Genomic DNA, 27,135 nt, shown 5'->3' on the forward strand with positions numbered 1-27,135 from the left:
ACGACCTGTAATGTGCCTTAAAACTCTCAGAGAGAACACCACCCTGGGATGTAGGGTAAAAAGAAATGGAAGCTCAATAAAAGACAGGGAGGCAGCAGGAAGAGGGGCTGCTGTGGTTACAAGTAGGAATTCCTAACAATGTCAGCTCCTACAGCACGTTTTCTGGGAGCCAATAGCAAAGGTGGTCTTTTATATTAACTGGCATTTCTATTCTCCAAGGGACAAGCTCAAAGGGAATGGCTCATATTCTAGAAAACATGTAACAAGTTAACGGAATATTCATACCCTGTGAAAGACTACCACAAGAAATATAAACCCAGGTTGGTGATAGTCAGAAAAAGACTTTATGTAAAAAAAGCTAAAAGCAGCATTATTATTTATAGTAACAAAAAGCTAGAAACAAAAGTTTGTGCTTAACTACTGGGGAATGTCTAGACAAATTAAGGAATAGATTTAAGGGAAATATCACTGTAAATTAAGGAACAATAAATATGAAAAATTCAGAGAAAAAGTGAAGAAAGCAGAGTCAAATGAATGATATACAAGATGACTGCCATAATGTAAGTCAAGTAAACATGTAAAAGCAACAAAACTGTGGTTAAAAAACAAAATTCAATGTTAGTACCATATTCTCAAAATTAAAAAAACAAAGCTTCTATTAATAAGCTATTTTTTTTTTCAGAGTTGTTTGGGTGTTTATTGGTATCTGTTGTGTCAAAGAAAATGTATCCAATTTTTAAAAGAAATTTATTAGTACAATTGTGAAATTATAATGACCCTATTTTGCAAAAATGGGTGCTTTTAGTTTTTTTCAAGGTGCTTTTTTAGTTTTGCCAAAATTTTACTTTCTTTATTCTGTTATAAGAAAAAGCTGTCTGGGAGGGGAAGAAAACTAGAGAATGTACTTGATGTAAAAAACAAAAAATAGCAATAAAAACATAATTTTAAAATATTAGCATTAAGATAGGAGATGACTCAAAGAATAGAAGTTCCTGGAAAAGCCAAGTGAAGAACTTTTACAGAACCAGATAGGAAGTCTACTTACTGAAGGTTTAAGGCTGAAGGGGGATCATAGGCTTGAAAAGATGACATGGAGTTTGGGCATCAGCTAGTGGTCATTCCTTCACTTTATGGGTGATAAAACTGAGACCCCAAAAGATACACCATTACAGAGATAATATAACATCAGGAGCTCCTGATGTCATCTCAAAGATCAGTTTTATCAACTTGTCCACAAGATGATCTCCATTTCCCAGGAGTCTAAGACAGATTATAAATTTTCTTCTATTCACAGAACTACAGAACAGTGGTTTTTATCTGGACCTGAATGGTTGCTGGAGCTGGAACTGATGAGAAGCTCTCGAAAGCCTACACTTCCTTAACATAAAAGCTACATCTCGGGAAATAGACTGGCATCCAGAAGTAAGAAAAACCACAATGAAATTTTTTATTAACTCCAACACGTCTTCACAACCTTTGGAATTCAAACACAGGCCCCCTTCTCCACACTTAGTACTAAATGAAATAATCATATTTTTGATGTTCTGAACAGTCTTACAATGATAATACTTTTTTTTTTTTTTTAAACCAAACTGAAGCCCCTTAAGATTGTCATATCCCATTCTTCTCCAAACACATGGACAGAGGTCTGCTTAGGCAGATGGATAAGGGTGACATTTATTCCTTCTTACAACAGTCAGATTTCTTTTATGAATAAACCAGCTTGTATAAAAAGGTTCGGGTTTTCTTGTCCAAGGGGCAAATTTCTCTTTCTGCTTCTTTCCATGAAGGGGATGGAATGCTTTCAAGACGAACACATAGACTCCCATTGCCGGAATATTCGGAATACTTTCCTTGATTTCTCAGAAAGACTCTATGGGATGAAAAGATGAATAATAGGGATTAGTTCCTTCCATAGGGACAAAGAGTGATACAGCCATAGAATTTCTTCCACAAGCAAAAGTTATACTATGCCCAAATTAAGTACTCAGCGTGGTTAACTGTTGAGGCTAAAAGGTGAGAGGGAGCATAGGGAGCAAACACAATGATAGGTGGGAAATCAGAAAGTCTGAGCATATTTAACTTGACTGAAATGGAAGCTTATTTCCCTATTCAGTGAGTCCTTCTCATCTATATCTATGTGCATCTTTTCAATTATCTGCAAAAATGACACCAGGGGGTTCTGCCACTAGCAAAGCATACACTTGGAGTTATAGTTCTAATAGTTGTGACATATACAATGACCAAGACCCCCTCGGGAATAACGACATGGACTTACAGAGAACAGACAATCACACTTGGCTCCATACAATCTGTGGCCAGATAATAAAATGATTTGGCCTTTTTTAAAGAGTCAAACCTGTGGCAGTGTCTTTAGGAGCATCTTGTTTAGGTCAATAAAGTTAATAATAGGAAGAATCCCAATGTCCCTGTATCACATTAATAAAATGGTTTGAAATTTCCAGAAAGTGTTATAGGAAGACAAAACACCACCACCAAAAATGACACTGTCAGATGACTCAGATTGACCTTTTTTTGCACTTGAGAATCACAATTCAAAAGTCGTGTAGTTTAATCCCTACCTGAAAAAGGGTCTCCTTTCTAACATTCCTAACAAATGGTCATTCAGAAAATTAAGAAAAGCACTTATATTCCATGCTGTGGGGTCTTCAATGACAGCATAAGCAATATATGCAGTATCTGACAAGCTACATTCTGTTAAGGCCAATTCACTTTATAAAATAGGGCAATCCATAATAATTAGTCCAACAGGTACTTGCCTGAAGGTTACCATGATGGACAAGATTTGCTAGTAAGGAGGAACACAATAGAATGCAGTGGGGTTAGCAACATGGACAGTGGAATTAAGAGTCATAAGATCTGTGCCCAAATCCTGACTCTGCCCCTTGCCAGCATATTACTCTGGGCAGGCCCCTAACTTATCCAGCCTTCATTTTGCTCGGCTGTAAAATGAGTAGCTCAAGATCCTTATCAACTATAAGTCCCATGGTCCTCTGATAATGAAACCACAGACTCTCAGACCAACAGGAAGTGCCCTTAGAGAGGCCATCTATTTCAATCCACCTCTCCAATCCTGGGAAGTAGTGATCCCCCTAAGTTCTGTGGGGCCTGAAAGCCTGCATAGCCTTTGTTCTCCTGCACAGCTCTCATTCTTAGAACATTTTCTGTACCAACAGTTTAGATCTACCATTCTCTAACTGCCACTTCTTGTAAATCCACTTCCAATCATGAAATCAATTTCTTCAATTATATATTGGGTAACAGAAAAGTGTTTTAATAAAAAGTTCCAAGAGAACCCTTCACTGAAAATGAAGCCATTTTTCTTTGGGATAAAAGGACAGTGGCATAAGAAAAGCTGAGATGGTTTCACTTCATATCTATAATTTAATATTTGAAACAAATATTTATAACCTCCAATTCAAGTATAGACAAAAGACAAATAGCATTATTTTTGGAGAAAACTAAAAAAAAAAACAATGCAGTTTCAATCAAGAGGAACATTGTTCATGGATTTATTAAGGACTAGTATGATTCTTAAGCTTTTGGTATCATCATCTCTCTCCTCATGCAAATATTCTTGCAATAAATTTTGGTTTGGAGTGTTAATGGCATTGTTTTGTCTCCCCATAAGTTCCGGGAAATATGACCTGCTTGTAAGTATTATTTTGTCTTTGACAGATCTTTGTAAGAAGGTCAGAAACTATTTGTTCTAGGCTTTGTAAAATCATCTACTTTGTAGAAAATTAGTGAGCTGGAAATAGGAGAAACCAGGTTTCCTAACTGCTATTACTGTAAATTCTAAAATGCTCAATTTTTCTATATACAATTGGGGATGCATTTTGAGGCTCCCCTTGTCCCTCCCTCCACAGAAGTTTTGATGGATTTGCACTCAATTATTCACACTTGTTTCCTGGGGATAAGGTACAATCTGTGACCGTAGAATGGAGAGAAGTTAACTGTCCCATATGAGGAATGAACTCATGACCTTGACATCATAGCACAGTGCTCTAAACAACTAAGCTAATCTGTCAGCATCTCAGTTGCAAGTGACAGCAAATAATGGGAAGGAGCAGCTGTCTGCAACACGAGGCCAGAGCAGCTGGATGCTCATCTGTTTCTGTACTTCTTTTCGAACCCCTAGCAATTCCATTTGGGAACACAGAGAATTAACTGGAACCTGATGGATGACCACCCAATAAATTACAGAGATAAAATCAGTTTCTTCTCTCTCCATGATGAAACCAGACACGGTATGGCTCAACTTGAGAAAGCTACAGCTCCCCTCTCGCCCTCTCCCCCCCCCCCCCCCCCCCCCCCCCCCCGAGCTATTTATAGGCCCTGCCTGCCCTTCTCATCCCATATATGCACACGCACCACACTTCTCACCGTGGAGTCTGTCTCGACCGGCGAGTTAGACTGTCTGTGGGTCAAGAGGACGTGCAGCACGGCCTTCCAGCCTGGGTCTGTTGGCGTGCAGAACTCCACCTCATGCTCATTACCTTCTCTGGCTACTCCCATCTGGGTGCTATTGACCCAAGGGCACCAGTCTCGGTGCTGGGAAACAGGGTCAAAAATGCTTCTGGTCGACGTGTCCTAGGGAAGAGGGGAAATCGTTTCTAAGACCAGGAATGCTACATAGATGACAAAAGGCATTTCTCAAGTTCCAAAGGAAGATGGCAGCTGTTGACCCTCAAACCCTAAGACTCCTATCTGCCTAAATGTAGTTTTTCTCAACTTCCTTCACATTTTGCTCCTTCCTAATTTTCCCTATCCTTTCACTCCTTATGCTGATAGAAATGAATTCTATTTATCATCTTTTCTTTCAATCTAGATTTTTCAGATAATCTATACTTCAGACATATATGCCTGAAATATTTGATTCCTCTCTTCCAAATTAGTTCCTTCCTTGAAGCCTCCCACAGAATCCATTCTAACATTTATACTTACTAGAGTACTTAATTATACTGTGTTTATGTTCAGACCCTCAGTTTACTGAATGGATCCAAGTTTAATTCTAAGCGCTGCACGGGACACCTTCAGCAATTTATACACTGCAACTGTCACATAATTCTGATACACTTACTGAACTGCTCGAAGAACAAAGGCGTGCCCGCTTGGCTCTTCGGTGAGGGCTAGATGGCACCTCCAATCCAGTGCTATCTCCCTGCCCCATGCTTCGGGTCACTGGACGACTTCTGGTGGTGGGGCTGGCAGCCTCCGGCTCAAGGCGATCAATAGGACTGGAGCAATCCCAGCTCCGTGTTCGAGAGATGATGAGACTTGGACTCTTTTCGGGCTGAAGGGAAGACAAAAGAAGAAAACATCTTTAAACCCAATAAAGCAGGCTTAATCTTGGGCAGGGAATTTACCTTTAAAAAAAAAACAACTTTTTTTTAAACTTTAAAAACTTTTTTGTTAATTCTATTTCAATATTTTTTTTCTTTACAATTATGTGGATTTTATATTTTTAATGCATTAAAAAAAATTATTCTGAGAAGGGATTCATAGGCTTCACCAAATTACCTGAGGAATCCATGATGCAAAAAAATTAAGACAGTGATAAAGGGAATGGCTCATCTTCCCAAAAGAAATGGGACCTACTAGGATACATACATGCATTGGTATATTTTCTGTGGCTTTCTACTTATATCCACTTATAACTCAGAAAAAGAAAAATTACATGAAATTTGACAGCATACCTCAGAGCCTTATAAAGTTAAACATGAGGGTACGCTAAGGACTCCCTATATAGCATATATAGCAAATTCATCTCCTCTCCTTTTGACAGGTTTAGTTTGAAGATTGTTTGAATGGATTCCTAGGCTTTCAGTAGAGGTTAACCATGTAAGGCTGAACATATATAATTTACCAGATTGAAATCCAGACCTTTATAAGACATAATCACCATTTCATCTATTAGTTACTTTTAATAAAAAACATCTTAACTATTTTTGAAAATGAAATGTATATGTAAATAGAATGATGCCTAATGATATAATTGGCATCTTTAGGATAATTAAGAATGCTACTCCATGGCTTCCTTGTAGTTTTTGGTTATAGCTATGGATGAGCCCTTCTTTTCTGAAAGAGTTTTGATGGGTTTTTGTGGGGAGAAGGCTAGTTATTGGATACATATATTATCTTGGACTCTAGAGCTATTTTTTCCAAATCACTGAACTAGATAGACCTTCCTTTTTATTCTTCCTCTTTGATTACTTAACAATTTGTCATTATCAAAAGCATCAGTCTACACTAGTGATCTTTTTACCACCAGTTCCCCATTGCTTGGCTTGGCTTGGCTCTGTTTCCTGCCATGTGTATAGTCAGCCTAAAACGGGGATGTGAATGTTGCACAGCTGCTTTTAGTCCTTCCCTCTTAAGAAGTCATGGTAAATTGGCAGAGTTTGTGTTTGGATCCTGGGTCATGGACAGTTTATTTTAAGCTGCTCTGGGAACATATATGAATTTATTCTCTTGCTAATAATTTGGCTATGGAACAACTCTCAAACTCATTTGTCTCAGATACATTGATAGCGAGACCACATGCATTTGGGAAGAGGAAGACCAGACAATTTTTTCATTCTTTTGAAAATGGCCTTTTGGAACATATTTACTTATTTATCCTTCTGTGTATGAAATAGATAATTTGTGCATAGTTCAGCATGAATTAGAAAAGTGATTTACAATAATTAATTTCTGAGTTCTGAAAGTTAAGAGTGCTAGTTAGAAACTTTCTAGCTATATGTTGATAAAAGGATTTGACTACACAAAATTTATTTTTTCTTCAATATGAATTATTCTAATGAGCACTTTGGGGTCTTGGGGGGGGGCAACTGCATTTGTTTTAAAAATAGAGAAAATAGAGGCATAGCACATGTTCTGCTGAAAAGTATCACTAATTGGCACTTTATATGACATTCCAGTCTTAAGGGATGGATAATAAAATTGCAGTTTTCAGTTATATATATTAAAAAAAATGGGACCTACTATTTTAATTTTTTTTAGCTTGAGGAATTTCTTTTAGCAGTGTGTCAGAGCTACTGAGTTTTTCAAAAAAACATGAGATTCGCAAAACAAAATTATGAATTTGGCCTCTTTTTAGCAATGACAGGCAAGAAATCTACATGGTATTGTGAAGTGATGCCCAACCTTTTTAGGAGACTTTAAGCTTTCTCAGCTGTCCTAGAAATCTTGGATATCAAAAAGACTGAATTCTTTGTCTCATCCTTTTACACCAGGGCACAAAACAGTCAGAGTTCATACCTGTTCAGAGCCTGGGGAAAATGTGGCATCCTGACTGCGTGTCATCATTCTCCGTGGAGATACCAAAGCCAAGGGGAAGCGCTCTGGCCGCCCATCAGGGATGGCAAGAGGGGAGCTTGTCAAGCCAAAGGAGGAATCCAGGTCAGCCAAAGCAGACTCAATCTGCTGGAAGCCCCACAGTCCCACTTTTCTCATACAGTGTGAACATGTAATTAGAGAAAGTTGCACCGGCTCCAAAGAAGAACTGAACACAGGAAAAGAAAGCAAAGAAAATGGTATGAAAGGATAATGCCTACAATCTATTAATCCATTAATTTGTATGTACAATGGGGTGGGAAGGGGGTGGCTGCTTTAAAATTTTATTAAATTATACCAAAAATCAATAAAACCTCTAGAATTGCTTGGAATTGAGTTTTTTGTTCAGTTCACAGAGATCTTAAGGATAATCCTGACTATTGCCAACCCCAAGACCTGAAATTTTATATTAGGATCATACATTTTCCAATAGAGATATCTGAGTGATCACTACAGCTAATGTAATGTAACGATCTCCAGCAACTAAAGATGCTGCTTTATTGGAAAAAAAAAGGTATCAGATTAGGATGAGTAAAGGAAAAATAGGAATATTCTAAAGGAAAAGAATCTAGGCTTATTTTGAAAGAATACAGAGAAGAGTTGATGCTATTATCGGGAGATCTCTATTGAATGCTGAGCATAAAAGAAGTTAACTATTCAGAAATGAGGGCATCTCAAAATTTTGCTAGATACCATTGGGGCATCTCTCAAAGTTTGGGAACCATTACTATATTCTATTTTCAAGGAAGTCTTGCAATTTCTATATTCTTCTGGCCCCTCATAAAAAAAAAAAAACTTTTTCCTTTCAAATTAAAAGCATTCCTTAAAACTTTGGAGTCAAAAGAAAATATGTTTTAAATAAGGCAAGACTGGATCTGACAATCTCTTCATCTCTGAGGGAGTTTGTGCTAAACTGAGCAGCTGGAACGGAAACAGCAAGCCAGAAGCCCAGAGCACTCCAGCTGGCATTTTCTTTGGTCGTTTTATCAATTAAACTGATTTTGTTGCTAACTAAGATTAGATGAGGGACTCCGATGAACATTGACTTTGTGGGCACACAGATTCCCAGCTGGCTCCTCTATCTGCAGCACTCAGAAGCAGCAAAATTAAAATGTGGAAGCCAGGGCTTAAGGAATTCACTTGGGTCTTACTCCTGAATTTTGTTTCTATTTAGGCTCTCTTTGCTTCACTTTTTAGATGACGTGCCAGCACCCTCCCTCTCCTTCAGTTTGTTCACAAAAAACACTAGAGAAATCAAGCCCAGAATCCCAAGTATGGTGTTTGGTACTATACACACTTGGAAATGGAAGCTAGGTGCCATGCTAGATAAAGAATACTGAACCTGCAGTCAGGACTTCCTGAAACCTGCTATAGATACTAACTGTGTAATCCTGGGCAATTCACTTAACCTCTATCAGCCACAGATTCCTCATTTGTACAATAAGAGAGCTGACCTCACAGGATTATAATGAAGATCAAGAAAATATTTTCAAAGCATTTTGCAAACCTTAAAGGTCTATAAAAGCATAACCTGTTATCCTTACTTTATATATAATAGAAACACAATTAACTTGTTGAATAAAATTCAACTTGGTCCGAAACCACATTTTCAGCATTGATTCCCCCCTCATGCTATGTGCATGATTCCAAATAAATATTGCACTCACTGAATTTATATCAGTGAAACTTTTCCTGAGAACATAAAACTCAGATTAATGTACTAAAAATCGTTACTCTGTGTTTACTGAAATCTTCCCTCTTTCCATAATCAGGGGCAGTCTTTCTCTTCTGTGCTGCATTTCTCATATTTGACATTAGATATTTGTGCTCATGTCATCTCCTTTACTAGGCTGCAGCTCCTTGAGCAGAGGGGACAGTGTTCCCCGCAATACATATAAAGTATAGTACCTCATGGCATGAATGATTCAAATTATATCTAACTGAATCACCTCAGGGTCAGTTTGTATTACTTGGCTCAATAATTATAGATTATCCTCTTATTTTACAGAGAATCAAATAGTAAAACAATGTTCTAAGAATTATAGAATACTGTGAGAACGGAATAGACCACCTAGTGGGTTCAGTGAGATCTCCCCATCACTAAAAATGTTCAGGCAGAGACAGGTGGGCACCTGTTGGAGATGTTTTAGAGATGATCTATCACTGAGAAGGCAGCTAGATTAGATTAAATAAGGTTCCTTCCAACTCCAGTACTATTTAGTTCTAATAAGTAATATCACTCTCTCCCCATTACAGACTCTCAAACTGAGCAATGTATGTCCACGTGTTATCCCTCATAACCTGGTTATAGTTCACACACTAACCTACACGACCAGCCACAAAGAGCCAGAATACAGGCAGTAACATGGACTTGGATGTCAGAGCCCAGTTTGGCTGGGGCTTTCTCCTCATCACTTCCGTGCTCAAGTTCATCTTCAATCAGATGTAGAAGGAGGCTGATCTTGTCCTCAGTCAGGCACTGCAAAAGAACCAAAGTAAAAAAAAAATATACAAAACTGAGGCTAAAGTCATCAGCAAGGAGAGTTTTCCAGGTTGTTTGGGGCACTGCTGACTTAACAAACATCATAGCATAATTATAAAGAGCAAACTTGGTCCCAGAAAAGAGCTAAAAAAAAAAAAAAAGTATCAAAGTCCTTTCTTTTTCAGAAGTGAATTACTATGGGTGTAGAATGTTGTATATAGTTAGCTACTTAAAAGTGCAGTTGGTTTTACTGAGTTTTTTCCTCTCTTTTTAAAATCAGTTACAAATATTTAAGGATGAAAGTTATAAAAAAAAGATATCAATATAAGTGAAACTTTAAAAAATGTTTTCTCCAATATTTAGTAACTTTCAAATTACTGATAATAAGTTTCTTTCTGGAAAACCTGTGTCAAATATTGATAATCAGTCATGTCCTCAAATGGACAACAGGTTTAATTTTTTGCCACAAGAACAGATTGTGCCATAAACTAAAATGTTATTATGACTATTTCCTCTGCAAGGAACAGAAGGACATTCCGAATCCATACCAATTGCAGTGGTTAACAGTTGGCTATATCAAGTAGAGAAGCTGATCAGGAATTAACCTTCACATAGCATCACAAGAAGTAATCAGAAAAAGCAAAAAGTATACAGCCACAAAATGGGTTGAATAAGATCAAAGTATTTTAAAATATCTTTTTTTTGAGGAGGTTCGTCCTTCTCTTTTAGCTTTGCATTTAGAGGGTCAAGGGGAAAAAAAAGTAGGAAATGGATTATTCTAAAGTTAAGTAGGCCTTTGTTAGAGAGGTAATGTAGTATAGCAAGCAACACACTGAATTAGAATTAAAAAGCCATTGCATGTCTCTAAATCTCATTACCTTCCTCACAAGCTTATAAGGAAAGCACTGTCAATTATATAGCCCTAGACAACAGGAAGTTAACTGGTGCCAAGTAGCATTTAAGTTTGTAATCAAGAAATGACTGAATTATTTTATTTAATATTATTTCCCAATGGTATAAAATTAAAAACAATTTAGTAAGTGTCTGAATAGCTTATTACAGGTATATTCTATCTTCTTGACTGACTGACAATAAAGAGGTGGCTTGGCATTTCCATGAAATGTCTCTTTCTACTTAAAGAACTCTGGTTTACAGAATGATCAACTTCAGTTCCAAAGGACTGATAATGAAGCATGCTACTCACCCTGTAAAATGAGACCCATTTTGGGGACATGATCACTGGGAGAATTTGTTTGACTGAATCATGTATATTTGTTACACAGATTTTTTCTTACTCTTTTCCAGTGGTAGGGGAGAAAGTGAAATGGTGGCGAGGGTAGAGAAAATAGATAACTTGTTCACTGAAATACATTAAGTTTTAAAAAACTCAAAGAAGTATGTATTATGTATGAATGTGCCATGACTGAATCCAATATGTGACAGTCAAAGAAAATTTACCATATTTTTCAAGTCATCAGGTTTCAGGGAAGGCAGCTGAAGGTCCAGGTGACAGAGGCTTTGAAAACGATCTAAGAACTCATTAAGAAGAGCAACAGGCTCATCCAATAGTAAAATTCCAAAGCGATCTATGGGGAGGAAAAGATTAGAAGTGTTCCCATTTTGCTTTTACTGTCATTTCTGCTCTCTCCTTCCTCACACTTCCAAGATTTTTTCTATCTGAGGTTATGAGTGAAGTAATTTCTCTTTGGTTCCTCATTAATTTGAGCTGTACTTTCCAAGTTTGCTAAGTGGCTAAGACTTAATAAAAGCTAACATTTATATAGCATCTACTATGTACAAGGCACTATGTTGAGTGCTTTACAAATATTATCTCATTTGATCCTCCTAATAATCCTAGGAGGTAAGTAAGTAGTGGTATTATTCCCATTTTACTGTTGAGGAAGCTGAGGCAAACAGAGGTTAAATGATTGACCCAGGATCACCCAGATTGAAAATATCTATGGCTGGATTTGATCTCAGATTTTCTTGGTTGCAGATCTAGCTCTCTAACCACTGCACCTTGCTTATTATTAGTTGTATGCTTCCACAACCAACAATATTGTGCTGCACTTAAGTCCTTGCCTAGAGACGATTTTGTTTTCTTGGACAGATGCATCTTTTAAATTCTGCCACTTACAAGCATTTCCTGGACAGCAGTCAAAGGAAAAGTGAGTGAGCCCAAACCATGTCTATTATGGCATTGGCATTCCACCTATTAATACCATTGGCTATTTCATGGCCTCCAGGGGTTACAATTTCAAGGAATGGAAAATCAGTAAAGAAAGGCTGGCTAAAAGAGCTCTTAAAATCACTTAGTTCATCAACAGCTGTTCCATCCAGTGCTAAATGAAGTTTCCCAGGATATCTGAAATTTACACCAAATTCTCCAGGCCAGCACATTCCTGAGCTCTTCATGAACTTTTTTTCACATGACATCTGGAACATAACTGGACTGGTGGAGGTGGTGGGGGGTAGGAAAGGAAGGAAACCGTCTACAGGACCAAAATAAAAATAACTAAAACTGTGAACGAGTTAAACTGCTACAGAGACATGTTCTTGATGGGGAAACTAGACTAACAAACAATGCAAATAGACAATTTGGGATGAACAAAACGGTAAAATAAACTCTCTGCTGCCTGGCTTGTCGCTCTGATGTACCTGTACTCTTATTATACCTCCTATCTGTAGTTGTGTTTCCCTAAGGCTCTGTCCTGGGCCCTCTTTACCATTTTTTTCCCTGCACTGGTCTCACTTGGCGATCTTATTAGCAAGATGAACTCATCTCTAAGTGGATAACTGCCACATTTCTATATCTAGTATCCAGGCTCTGTTTCTTTCTTCAATCCATCCCCTATCCCCATGATCTATTAGACATTTCAAATATAAGTGCAAGTCCTCTAAGCACCTCAAACTCTATATGTCCAAAATATAATTCATTATCATTCCCACTAAATCCACTCTTATCCTGCTTCTCTATCTTGCCATCCTTATGAGACACCTTACCTTAGCATCATCCTCAGGTCTTCATCCCACATATCAGTTGCTATATTTTGCTTTTCTGTTTCTATCTTTTGAAAATGTACTCTTTGCTCTACTTATATAACTACTACCCAAGTTCATATCCTTACTGTCTTTTTCCTGGACTAATTATATATTTCCAATGCAACGTACCCTAAACATAGACATAATTTTCTTTTTTAATAGTCTTTTATTTTTCCAAAAACATGCAAAGATATTTTTCAGCTTCCCCCATTGCAAAATGTTGTGTTCCAAATTTTTCTCCCTCTCCTCCCTACCTGCCCTTCCCCAAAGCAGCAGGCAATCTAATAGAGGTTAAACATGTGTAATTCCTCTAAATATATTTCCACATTCATCATGCTGTGCAAAAGAAAAAAAAAATTGGGTCAAAAAGGAAAAAAAAAGTGAAATGTGAAAATACTATACTTTGATTTGCATTCAATCTCTGTAGTTCTCTCTCTGGATATAGATAGCATTTTCCATCGCAAGTCTATTGGAATTGTTTGGAATCACTTCATTACAACATGATTTCCCTAAAGCCTAGGTCTGGCCATAGCATTCTTCTCCAGGTAATAAACTCTTACTGTCACCTCTAAGACTGAATATAACTTCCTCTCCATGGCACTTAGAATTCTTCATATCTTGGCCACAACTTACCTTTCTAGTCTTATTAACTATACTATCCCCTCCACAAATTGTACAGTTTAACTCTACTGGTTCTTATTATTTGCACTCCATCTGTCTTTCCACTAGCTGTTATCCATGCCTGGCATTTATTCACTTTTCCTCCCCCCCCCCCCCCCCCCTTCTTGAATATGTCCTTCAAGACTCAATTCAAGTACTACCTTCTACATCAGGCTTTTCCAGTTCTCCAACCCACCAGGTTTACCTTGTATTCACTTTTCATGAGATTTGGACATAGGAAATGTCCAAATGTTACCTCCCTTCCCATCTCCCTTAAAATGTAAACTTCTTGAGGACAGAGACTGTCAAGTTTTTTCTTTGTATTTTCAGCACTTAGCACATAGCAGGCACTTAATAAGAACATATTAATTGATCCTGGGAAACATCTAGAAGAGTCAAGTTACGGCCGCCCCCCCCCCCCCCCCCCCCCCCAGACGAATATCATATTATGTGACTCTGGGCTGGTGATTTAATATTTCAGTGCCTCAGGTAACTCGTTAAGACAGTAAGGTGAAGGACATCTGCCTAATCTGCAGTGGTAAGGCAACTTGCTCACCAGAAATTTCACTCACAAATGAAATCAGTGATTCAACACTAAACCCAAGACAAACCATATTTTTGGAAAGAAATAACAGGTTTCTTGAAAATTCATTTCTTACCCATTACAGATATTGCAGCATTTAAACTGATTCATAAAACAAGCATGTATGTCCACTGGTATTCTACACAAAATGTATAAAAATATCCACTGGTCTTGGGATCTCCCTTCAGAAGGGCCAGCAAAACCAGAACATAATAGAATGGAATCCACACTGCATTAGCAATTTGATCAAGGAATGAAAATACATTTGGAAACAAGGATGCAGAATCTGAAGTTGTAGAAAGAGATAATCAAAAATAAAATTAAAATGACTGAATTTCCTCTCAGATTTTTTTTTTTGAAAACAGGGACACTGAAAATTATCAGTACAATTCTAATCATGATAAAGAGTCCTATTATAGCTCCTACAATGTTTGCTCTGCACATTAGAAATTAATTTTGCTGGACTCTGGAATTTGAAATCGGTTCAATAGAATATATTTTATAATTTGGAGATCATATGCGTGTAAATTGCTGACCATTTAACTTTCTTTTAAAGAAAGATTCATTCTGCATTAGTTATCTTTTCTTAGTCCCCTAATTAATACCAGATTAGACTGAAGCACTGAACAGAAAACCATTCAAATATTCTTATCTTACTACAATTTTCTTTTAATTACTATTTTCTTAATTAGTCAAACCTTCAGGAAGAACTTATTATAAAGCAATTAAAACCATCTGTATTTTACCTACAGCATGTTACCTCTCCTTTTCTTCTCTTCATTCTGCCTTTTTTACTTTTAATGTGTGTATATATGTATGTATGTGTGTGTACACACAATAATGAACTCCTTCTTCCCTCCCTTTTTCCTTCCCCTAAATTAGTCACATTTCCTTGGCCACCCCCATCCTCTCCTTTTCTTCCTATAGAGAGGACCTGAATATATGATCAGAACTGATACGTAGAACCCTCCAAAGAGGTGTGGGTCAAAGGTTTCTCATCCATTCTTTCTATTCAGAGCAATACTCAAAATAATTAAATTAAAAGAAACAAAGCAAAACTAAATAATCCTTTTAAAAGGAAAAGGTTATGACATGAGGAAGATGCTGACCCAAACTAAATGGCAGGTAGCTGGTCTCAGGAACAAGTACCTGGGCAGGGGCTGTCTGGCCAGAAACAGAACTTCTCATGAGCAGTACACAAAGCTTTCTTCAGCTCAGCACATCTTTCATTATCTGAAACCAACATCAAGGGCAAGGTATTTTAAAACATTACAAAAGTACATGCAATAATTATTAATATTTTAATTTCCTTGTGAACTTTTAAATACACATCCAGTGCTCAAGAACCTTTAAAAGTAAACACACAAATTGCAAATAACTGAAAGAAAAGACTCAAATCGTATTTCTAACTCCCAAGTATATTCCAAATTACACTGATCCTATATTAATTATATAGACAGATGAGTACTATGTCCGATTATCATTGGGCAAGGAGTGCTAAAAATGTATACTGACATGGCAGAAGAATAACCCTTAGAACCATGAGCAAAAACATACTATCTATCCCCAACTACTCTGAATACAAACACTCCCAAAAGCTCATAGAAGAGGGTAGTCAATAGAAACGAAGAAGATTATAAATTTAAAATGTAGAGGCTAGGAACAAGAAGCCACGTCAAGGACAATCAGTGCATCTATTCATGAACTAAGAGAAATAACAGATCTTTTCAAACACTTCAAAAAAGTGTATATACCAAGCCACAAAAGTACCAACTCCTTATGTGAATCAATATGGAAGACAATAACATCCACTTTATACTTACATCTGTCAAAGTCAAATGCTGGCTGCAGGCTGGCACATAGGAAAGCCTGACAGCTGGAACACCGGAGCATATCACACTCAACTGTGACCCAACCATACTTTGCGCAGACCAGTGGAGACAGCTCATGGGGTTTGCCAGCCCATTTCAAGGAGTTTTCATGTTAAGGAAAACACTGAATACCTTACTTCACACTTCTAATATTTCAATGACTTGTGCTTTCATCATTGTTTGTTTTCTCCATTGATTCCATTCTGCAAAGTGAAAACAGTACGCTTCAACCTACATTCAGATCTCATCAGTTCTTTCTCTGGATGTGGACAGCATTTTCCATCTTGAGTCTTTGGACCTGTCTTGGGCCACTGGATAGTTGAGATAGCAAAGTCCATCACAGGTGATCATCACATAATGTGGCTGTTACTGTGTCCAATGTTCTCCTGGTTCTGCTCATTTCATCAATTTACATAAGTCTTTCCAAGTTTTTCAGAAATCTATCTACTCCTCATTTCTTACAGAATAATGGTATTCCATTAAATTCATATATTACAATTTCTTCAGCCATCCCTCAATTGATAAGTATCCCTTCAATTTCCAATTCTTTCACTAAAGTGGTTTGTAGACAACAGATACATAATCTATCACTAAATTCATACTTGCAGGCTTTCCACTCTGGTAAAAGCTGCCAAAGTTTAAGTTCCATTGTCAAAATCTCCCCAGCAATGAGAGAGGACATCCAAACTGGAGCAGAGCTATTAGTGGAATATTACCAAAAAAATTAATAAGGTGAAGAATGAACAAAATCAAAGAATCCAACTACTAGGATAAGGACTTTGCTATTTGACAGGAATTGCTGGAAAAAGTGGAAAGCAGTCTTAATGCAAAAGATTACGTTTCTTAAAAAAGCCTAAAGAATGGACTTATGGTTTGGGATAAAAACTCATTATCAAAAAAGATCATTTCTAGTATATAAAAAGTTTTCACGTAAATTAAATCAATGTAACTAAAATTGATGGTGGGAGGGGATTACATATCATATATATTATAAAAATCTAATATTGAAGATATATAGGAAATTGACAAAAAAAATTTAACACCCAAAGAAATGATTAAAGGACGCTTTCTCTGGATAGGTAAAGTAAAATTGAAAAAGCAAATACAAGACTTCTAGAAAAGAACAGAGTTAGCAATTTTCAGTAGGTTTTGTTTTATAAGCATAAAAAGATGAAAATTAAGATGGGAATAGGAATATAGTCCTTCTGAAGAATTATAACATCAAAGCCCACATCAAATAACCTTAAAAGGATATAGTAAATGTTTCTACTCTGTTAAAGAAGGCTTCTTTGCTCGTAGATTCAAAAGGAGGTTGTTCTGCTTGAGGTGATCCATTAATTGACTGGGACAAGGTAGATGCATCCTTCCTAAAAACAAAGTGGCATATCTGTAAAAATATTATTCTTTACTGCTTCCAAATTCTCTAATGTTCAATCCACCTAATATTCCCAAACCAGTGATTTTCTAAAAACAGTTTTCATTATATTACTCCTACTCAAAAACCATTGAGTTCCTCAATGTCTACAGAAACTCAACCTAGAAATCATGAACTCAATATAATTTATTTTCTTTGTAATTCTAATAGTTTATACATTTAACATTAAAAAAAAATTTTTTTTTTGCTGGAGTCCATAAACTTTACCAGGCTGCTTGCCAGAGGGGGCTCAAATACCAGAAAGGTGAAGATCTCCTGGCTATATTTCTTTCTTTCTTTCTTTTTTTTTTTTAAACAAAAAGGTAAAAATTTATTTGCTAGTTTTTTTTTTCAGGTATTTTTAAAAAAATTTAATAGCCTTTTATTTACAGGTTATATGCATGGGTAACTTTACAGCATTAACAATTGCCAAACTTCTTGTTCCAATTTTTCACCTCTTACCCCCCACCCCCTCCCCCAGATGGCAGGATGACCAGTAGATGTTAAATACATTAAAATATAAATTAGATACACAATAAATATACATGACCAAAACATTATTTTGCTGTACAAAAAGAATCAGACTCTGAAATATTGTACAATTAGCTTGTGAAGGAAATCAAAAATGCAGGTGGGCATAAATACCTGGCTATATTTCTTATAATTCACATATAAATAATATTTTGTGGTCTAGAGTTGTTTCTCACAACAGCCTAGTGAAAGACAGCACAGTTATTATGAGCTCCACTTTACAGATGAGAAAACTGAGGTTCAGAAACGTTAAGAAACCTGGCTGCCCCATTTCCCGCCCCCTCCTCCCCTCCCCCCAGCCCAGGTTGGGCTGCTTGGATGAGTAAGGAGTCATCAATTCTAACCCTGGGAGAGGAAGACTACCAGGTTTTACTATGTTTCTCACCTTTGTACCTTAAGGTCCTCTAAAACAGAGTTGTCAGACCTGACCTAATGGGGCTCCCACTGCTGCTAAAGCCATATTAAAATATAATTACCAAAATAAAAAAGTACAATAAAACACAGATACTATTACATTTTAAAACCAAGTAAATACATAGCTTGCTGGGATGTTTATATATGGATTACTGGCCCAGGTTTCAATTTGAGTTTGAAACCACTGCTCTAACCCTTACTACCTGCAATGTCTCTACACTGTCTTCAGATTCAGATCACCTGCACTGTTACCCAGCCTGTAGCCAAGGCCTTGCCAACTCCACTCCCTGACCCCAGTATCCATAAGACTTATAGAGCTTTTCATATATCCTTCAATTGAACTTAGTTTTATGTACTATCTCTCCTAATTAAAATATGAGATCCTTGACAGCAGAGACTAAATTTTTTTTCTATTTGTATTCTCAGTGCTGAACACAGTGCTTGGCATATAACAAGAAATTGTTAAATGTTCCTTGATTCATGTCTGGGATCACATAGCTTATCAATGTTAGAAGTAGGATTTACAAGATCACAGAACTTCCACCTGAAAAGTACTTACTGAAAAGTCCAATTCCCTAATTTTGCCACTGAGGCTCCAAGATCCCAAAACATGCAGGAGAATCCCATCCTCCAAATCTAGCACTTTCCCCAGGGTCCCATCCTGTCTCTGTAGAGTGGCCTTCTAGACTCACTTAAGATGCTCCAGAAATGCTCCATAATTTGCTCCCATTTACCCTTCTAATCTTCAAATCTACTCCTCACCTAACAGCCTTTTCTTTTTTTTTTCTTTTTTCTTTTTTTTTAAAATTTAATAGCCTTTTATTTACAGGATATATACATGGGTAACTTTACAGCATTAACAATTGCCAAACCTCTTGTTCCAATTTTTCACCTCTTACCCCCCCCACCCCCTCCCCTAGATGGCAGGATGACCAGTAGATGTTAAATATATTAAAATATAAATTAGATACACAATAAGTATACATGACCAAAACCTAACAGCCTTTTCTATTATAACTCAGAGCAGTTTACTTGCTTTATCTCCCAATTTTACTCTTGCAAATTTCTCACAGAATGACCCCTTCATTTTTCCTTATGAAAAAATATTCATATTTCAAAGAAATTTCATCTCTTCCATGACCACCATACACACAAATTATCTCTTTTTTTCCCTCCATGAAGAGAAGGAAGGGAAAGAGGGAGAGGAGAGGAGGGAGACTGTGTTCAGCAACTGAACAGATGTGTAGTCCTCTATCCTGTCAAAAACTCAACATTAACTCCCTCCCAAAAACACCCCCTCTTCTTATTACTGGGGAGAACATCCCTTCCTCCTTGTCCCTAGGGAACAACCGTGGTGTCCATCTTAGCTCCTCACTCTCTTACTCCCCCTCCCCATGTCCAATCTGTCGCCATGGCCTTTTGATTCAATCTCTGTAGCGTTCCTCACGTATTCCCCCTTCTTTATTGATTCACAGCTAGACTCCTGAGGAAGCCTGCTGGCTGTCTGTCTCCCTCTACAGGTCTTTCCCCATTCCAGTCCATCCTCTGTCCAGCTATCAAAGTGACCTCCCACAATGGAGCTTTGACCATGTCACCCCCTAATTCAGCAGATTACAGTCACTCCCTAAAATACAGAATCTTTGGCATTCCAAACTCTTGACAATTTGACCCTTCTATCCCAAGTACTCTTCAGCCCAGTAACCCTGACCTCCTTGCTGTTCCTAGAACAAAATGTTCTGTCTTCTGACTCTGGCTGTTTTCCCTGACTGTCCCCCATTTCCTGCACTTCCTCATCTCCACCTCCTAACCGCCCTGTCTTCTGTTAAGTTCCTGCTAAAATCCTATCTTTAACAGAAAGCCCTTCCTAATGCCCTTTAATTCTAGGGTTTTCCCTGCTTTATTTCCCATTTCTCTTGCGTATAACTTTTTGTGCATATTTGCATGTTATCTCCCTTACTAGCCTGTGACTAGAGAGGAGGGGCTATCTTGTGTCTTTTTATTTCCAGCACTTGGGCATTTAGCAGGTACTTCATAAATGTTTACTGACTGTTGACCTTCCTCAAATCCACCCCTTCCTCTCCCCCACCCCAAAAAAGTCCCAGTCTCTAATGATATTATCTAGCTCTTCCCTCTTTTTCTGCTGTGCTCCCTGGAAACCCCATATTAACAAACTTTATATCCACCCAAAGCAGCAGTTTTTTCCCTACTTTGCTCCTCCATTTTATATATATATATATATATATTTTTTTTTTTGGTAGCATAACTAACAAGATGCAGCTCACTTTGAATTTTAGTATTCCTAATACTAATAGGGACTAAGCCAAAATCCTATCACAATCTTTTATCATCACTCCTGTTATCTACCTTGGCTTCCATCTTATGTATGTTTTTAAAAATCTAAGTTGGCAAGTTCTTTGTGTATTCATGTTGTTCTTTTTAGACAACTCCTCTTTTCTTCAGTAGAATTATTTATTTTAGAATTGTATTCCTTTTTAAATATATACTGCATTCTTTTTTGTTTATATACACATCAGGTTTCCATAACATGAATGAATTCAGTTTTCCTTTTAAAGATGGCACTTGTAGACAATATATGTAGATGATTACAAACTTCAGAAATTTACTTAAGAGTCAACAACAATTTGATATTGCATTTCTTCACTTAACTAAAGATTCACAAATTCTCCATAATCAAACGCATATCCTTGAATTAGATGGCTAACAATTTCTAGTCATTTGACTAGGATTTCTCCTCATGGCCAAGACAAAGAAATAGGACATGAACAAAGTGACTATTATTACAATGATCCTGCAAACATTTATCTAGAATTGTATTCTTAAGAGCTTCCTATCTTTCAAGCTGATTTTCTCTGTACAATTTTGAGCCATAAAATCCTACTAATCTTTCCTCTGAACTTGGTTAAGCACGCTATCAAGGATTCCTCTTGGATAACATGACTTAGATCTCATGGCTTTTCCATTCTTTTATCACAAATTTCAAGATGGAGCTACTACTGCTCCCCCCAGGTTCCCATTTCTCTCCAACCAACCAGTTCCTTTATGGTAAGAACAAAATATTGAAAAGCAGTTCCCTTTATTGCTTCCTCCACCTTATGAAAGTTATAATTTTTATTACAGCAAGCCAAGAATCTTTTGCTGCTTTGCTTTTGGCTCTAGCAGGTCTAGTTTCTTTATGAATGAAGAGGTTACACTAAATAGCCACAACTTCTAGCCTTAAATCTATGATCTCTATATGAGGACAACTTAAGTCCACTGTCATTATATCACAATATAAACTTTGTCAGGTTTGTAATTTGTTTTCTGATTTCTTCTGTCCAGTTCATCTGTAGAATACTTAAATGATGAAGGAAGTTGGATTGGATGTCCTTTAAAGTTTCTTCAAGTTCTAAATCCCTGAAAATAATTCTATTGATGACTTTAATTAATTTTCACCCAAGTTCTCTCCACAACACTTTCTCTCTCTTTGCTTTGCCATATATCTTAATATAAGTTAACTCCATCTACAACCTATATTATTCCTTTAAAAACATTTTTCCCCCTACTCCTTTTGAATGTGTGGGGAATAGAGAGATAAGGTGAAGAACTTACAGGAATGTATGAATTCTTTTTCTGTATTTTATTTTCATTATTTCTGTTGTTTCCCCTATGACCTGTATAATAAGTGCAAGCTCTTATTTACTTGAGCCTTGGCCAGCTATAAACATATTTATTTAACCTGAGCTGATGACATTTATCAGTATTTGACATTTATCGATACTTAGTCTATTAACTGGACCGCTATTTGCTTGACTAAGCCTGAAGGGCCGATTTTCTGTTTCCTAGAAATCAGGAGATTTTGGGGAAACAGAAACCTTCCATTCCAATCTCTCCAAATAGCAACAACCTTCCCCTCCCCTTCTCAATGCTCTTACTTATGATGTAACCTCTTGAATAAAAGCTATGTACCTTTACTACTTCTTTAACCCTCCTACTGTGAGCTTCCTCTTTCTTATCTGGATGGGATGGCTGAGTAATCATTTTGGGTAAGGGTTTTCTATATCCCTCACAAATGGAGTATTCTTCAGAACCTTTCCAGATTCACACTTTGGTATAGTTTAGTAGGCCTTCCCACCACATCTCAGTGATACTTAGGAGGTTAAACTGAGGGCCTCTTTGTATTAGGATCTCAAGTTTATCTTGCTTATTACTCCCCACCCATTTTTTGAAGAGTTTGATTTCATCAATGGAAGCAGCTTCTCTACACAATACAACAACTTGTCTGCAACTTAGTCTTAAGGCGCTGCCTAGAGGTACTGAGAGATTAACTAGTCCTGGTCACATACTTAGAAAAGAGTCAATACTTGAACCCAGATCTTCCTGTCTCTAAGCCCTCTTCCTATTCAAGATGATACCCAGTGTCTTGCATAATGCACTTGTGCATTCTGTATATCTGAGTTTACAGGTTTATATTGCTGTGTCCTTCCTGGGATTTTTGTCTCCAGGGAGTTTATGTGCTTTCTACTACTATTCTTCTCCCTAAAGTGTAGCTTTGCTTTACTGTTTTAACTAGTGTGGCAAATATATAGTTTTCTGCCTCTACTTTCCTTTTCTGTTTAAAGCCCTTAGGATTAGATTTGTGAGACTCAAGGCAAATCTATTTTTTACTAGCTCTATTAAGAGCTTCTATCCTTGGCCAAGAGCTTATTGTTACAGATTTTAAGAAATGATCCAGAAATCCAAAATCTATTCTCAGATACTCTCATTAAACATTTTATATGTTGTGGTTTACAACGCTTCATACTTAGCAGATACTTAATAAAACTTACTGAATAAAGCAATCTTCTGTTCCAATTTTCAGTTGAGCACTTTACAATTCAGTAACAAAGTATAAGATTACAAAACCCTATAGCAGTTCAGACTGGGCCAGGCCCTGGCATAGAACAGATTTTATTTTATATTTGACCTCCTAATCCACCCACCTCCACAGCTATATAAAACTAATTATCACAAAATAAGGAGACTTAAGAGATTCCAAGAAAATGGGACAAAACATTAGAGCAAGTCCCTAAAGTCTAAGATGATGTGGAGGAGCTTGGGTATTTCACTATTACTCTTGAACTGGCCAGCTGCCGGCGTCCCTACCATGATGATTAGAAGAGGAGTTAAACTCTAGGAGTATCTGCTCCCAACAAAAGAAGGAGGCCTCAGACATCCCCTTCTCTCCAAAAACCCCTGCCTAAAGACTGCTCCCAGTCCCTTTCCTCCTGACCACCCAAAGCCAAAGTTTGCCATTTTTTCCTCTCTTTTTAAAATCAGCTACAAATATTTAAGGATGTAAGTTATAAAAAACAAAAGATGTCAACATAAGTGAAACTTTCAAAAATGTTTTCTCCAATATTTAGTAATTTTCAAATGACTGAGTTTAAGTTTCTTTCTGGAAAACCTCTGTCAAATATTGATCATCAGTCATGTCCTCAAATGGACGATAGGTTTAATTGTTTGCCACAAGAACAGACTGTGCTATAAACTAAAATGTAATTATGAATAATTTCCTCTGCAAGGAACAGAAGGACATTTTGAATCCATACCAACGGCCGACGTTAACAGGTGGCTGCAACAGGTAGAGAAGCTAACCAGGAATTAACCTTCACATAGCATCGCAAGAGGTCATCAGAAAAAGCAAAAAGTACACAGCCACAAAATGGGTTAAATAAGATCAAAGTATTTAAGAATATCGTTTTTTGAGGAGGTTCTTCCTTCTCGTGTAGTTTTGCATTGAGAGAAGGTAAGAAATGACTCAGCTACTTGGCCTGAGAGAACTCGGCCAGCCACTTTTAAGGCCCCTCGGCGAGGAAGCTCCACAGTTCCATTCTCTCTAAAATGCCCGCCTGGTTCTCACTCTGCGACCCTCCTTGTTGTTCCTCAGGGGTTGCAACTTTTCCTCCTAGCACCGACAAGGTCCCTAACAAAGGGGCTGCCCTGAATTGAAACGGAGTAGTCTCTGACCCCGCTGCGCTCAAACGGCCCCACGGAGGTCCGGAGAACCCAGGTCCCCGCTTCTGATTTCTTAAGTCAGGGGTTGCGACGTTTCTGAGAATACTGCGTCACCAGCTTTCCAGGGCGGCTGCCATTATCAGAGCTACAACCGCTTCCTTCCTTCCTTCCTTCCTTCCCCGTTTATTTTCTGCAATTCCGAGCCAGGACTGTGGTTCTGCGGCCCGAGAAGAACCGCTCTTCCCCGTCTGTGCCGCGCTGGGGCCTCGGAGCGCTTGGTCTCTATGAACCCGTAGGGAGCGAAGTCCTCGGTTTTAGAGAGAAGCTTCAGTCCCTCCTGACTCCGTTTCAGTAAGGGACTGGTGGGAAGAAAAGCCTCCGCGTGCGCCTGGGCTTTCTTCTCCCCGCGCCCCCGCGGCCGGGCTGCGGGGCGGCCTCGCGGCCTCCTCGGCCCGTTCCGTTAAAGTTAACGGCCTCGAGGGCGCGGCTCCGAGCGGCTCCGGCCTCCGGCACCGACTTCTCTGGGGAGAACCCCCCGCCCTAAGCCCGCCACGGCCGGAGAGGAGAGGGACGACGACGGGCGGCTTCCCGGGCCTGCGAGCCCCCGGCCCGCACTCGCCCCCCCCCCCCCGCGCAGCCCGACCCCTCCCCCGCCGCCCGGACCCACTCACGCGTCGGACCCTCCGTCCTCAGGGGCGATTCCTTCGTCTATGAGCTGCCGGATTTTCTGCGGGGTCACCTCGGTGGAGCGGACCGCAGAACCCCGAATCTTTTCGCCTCCGGTAGCCGCCGCCGGCGCGGGAGTGGGCGCCTCCATCTTGGTCCCTTCTCAAACTCTCCCCTCCAGGTGCTAAAAGCTCAAGCACTTCCGTTCCGGGCTGATTGACGCCGCCTCGGGACCTTTGGCTCTCCTAGCGCGCTGGGCTACTGCTGGCGCTGCGCAGGGGGAGGGCGCCTCCTTCTCGGCTCCATCCTGCCGTCGGTCCTCGGGATGACGGAGCTCTGGTTGGATGGGCTCGGACACCTCTCCTCTATGACCGCTGCCCAGGCGCTCTTCTTCGTAAAGGGGTTGGGCATTTCTCCTTTGAACACTTTTCGTTTTTCACATAGACTTGAGGAACTCACTGGTCCCCCTGCTCCTTTTCGCAGATGGGGAAACTGAGGTCCCCGAAGGCAAAAAATGACTTTCTGCAAATCAGGGCGTACTTTATCCTATTGATCACCTAGAGATTTAAGGAAGTGATCTAGAAAAATTTAAGAGTATGTCATACAAACCCAAAGACCCCAGTTTTGGGGATAAGAACTCACTATTTGACAAAAATTGCTGGGAAATTTGGAAATTAGTATGGCAGAAACTAGGCATTGACCCGCACTTAACACCGTACACCAAGATAAGGTCAAAATGGGCTCATGACCTAGGCATAAAGAATGAGATCATAAATAAACTGGAAGAGCATAGGATAGTTTACCTCTCCGACCTGTGAAAAAGGAAGGAATTTATGACCAAAGAAGAACTAGGGATCACTATTGACTACAAAATTGAAAATTTTGATTATATCAAATTGAAAAGTTTTTGTACAAACAAAACTAATGCAGGCAACATTAGAAGGGAAGCAATAAACTGGGAAAACATTTTTACAGTCAAAGGTTCTGATAAAGAGCTCATTTCCAAAATATATAGAGAATTGACTCTAATTTATAAGAAATTAAGCCATTCTCCAATTGATAAATGGTCAAAGGATTGAACAGACAATTTTCAGACGATGAAATTATTACCACTCATATGAACATGTTCCAAATCACTATTGATCAGAGAAATGCAAATTAAGACAACTCTGAGATACCACTACACACCTGTCAGATTGGCTAAAATGACAGGGAAAGATAATGCGGAATGTTGGAGGGGATGTGGGAAAACTGGGACACTGATGCATTGTTGGTGGAGTTGTGAATGAATCCAACCATTCTGGAGAGCAATTTGGAACTATGCTCAAAAAGTTATCAAACTTTGCATACCCTTTGACCCAGCAGTGTCTCTACTGGGCTTATACCCCAAGGAGATACTAAATAAGGGAAAGGGACCCGTATGTGCCAAAATGTTTGTAGCAGCCCTCTTTGTAGTGGCCAGAAGCTGGAAAGTGAATGGATGCCCATCAATTGGAGAATGATTGGGTAAATTGTGGTATATGAATGTTATGGAATATTATTGTTCTGTAAGAAACAACCAGCAGGATGAATACAGAGAAGCTTGGAGAGACTTACATGAACTGATGCTGAGTGAAATGAGCAGAACCAGGAGATCATTATATACCTCAACAACAATACTGTATAAGGATGTATTCTGATAGAAGTGGATTTCTTTGACAAAGAGAAGATCTAACTTAGTTTCAATTGATCAAGGATGGACAGATGCAGCTACACCCAAAGAAAGAACACTGGGAAATAAATGTAAACTGTTTGCATTTTTGTTCTTCTTCCCAGGTTATTTATACCTTCTAAATCCAATTCTCCCTGAGCAACAAGAAAACTGTTCAGTTCTGCACACATATATTGTATCCAAGATCTACTGTAATCTATTTAACATGTATAGAACTGCTTCCCATCTTTGGGGAGAGGGCGGAGGGAGGGAGGGGAAAAATCGGAACAGAAGTGAGTGCAAGGGATAATGTTGTAAAAAATTACCCTGGCATGGGTTCTGTCAATAAAAAGTTATTTAAAAAAATTTCTTTGAAAAAAAAAAGTAAGTCATAGAATGATGGTAATAAAATTGTCTCCTGCCCCCACA

General features: G+C 38.4%; 1 protein-coding gene across 2 annotated transcripts; it reads right to left on the minus strand.

The window, feature by feature from the left end:
• Positions 1-1,420: 1,420 nt before the first annotated feature.
• On the minus strand, positions 1,421-25,368 carry ZC3HC1 (zinc finger C3HC-type containing 1). 2 transcript variants are annotated; one of them, XM_031939049.1, is made up of 10 exons: positions 25,022-25,368; positions 17,253-17,364; positions 15,950-16,100; positions 15,276-15,359; positions 11,300-11,427; positions 9,684-9,838; positions 7,285-7,528; positions 5,105-5,317; positions 4,396-4,614; positions 1,421-1,873 (listed from the first exon to the last, which is right to left on the minus strand). In XM_031939049.1, the coding sequence occupies exons 1-10, from the start codon at positions 25,165-25,167 to the stop codon at positions 1,805-1,807; spliced, it is 1,521 nt and encodes a 506-aa protein (XP_031794909.1). In that variant the 5' UTR covers positions 25,168-25,368; the 3' UTR covers positions 1,421-1,804. The 2 variants fall into 2 exon arrangements, with proteins under 2 accessions (XP_031794909.1, XP_031794910.1); XM_031939050.1 differs by having other exon boundaries at positions 4,408-4,614; positions 25,022-25,364.
• Between the last annotated feature and the right edge of the window lie 1,767 nt (positions 25,369-27,135).

Source organism: Sarcophilus harrisii, chromosome 5, assembly GCF_902635505.1.
Source record: "Sarcophilus harrisii chromosome 5, mSarHar1.11, whole genome shotgun sequence".
NCBI lineage: Eukaryota > Metazoa > Chordata > Mammalia > Dasyuromorphia > Dasyuridae > Sarcophilus > Sarcophilus harrisii.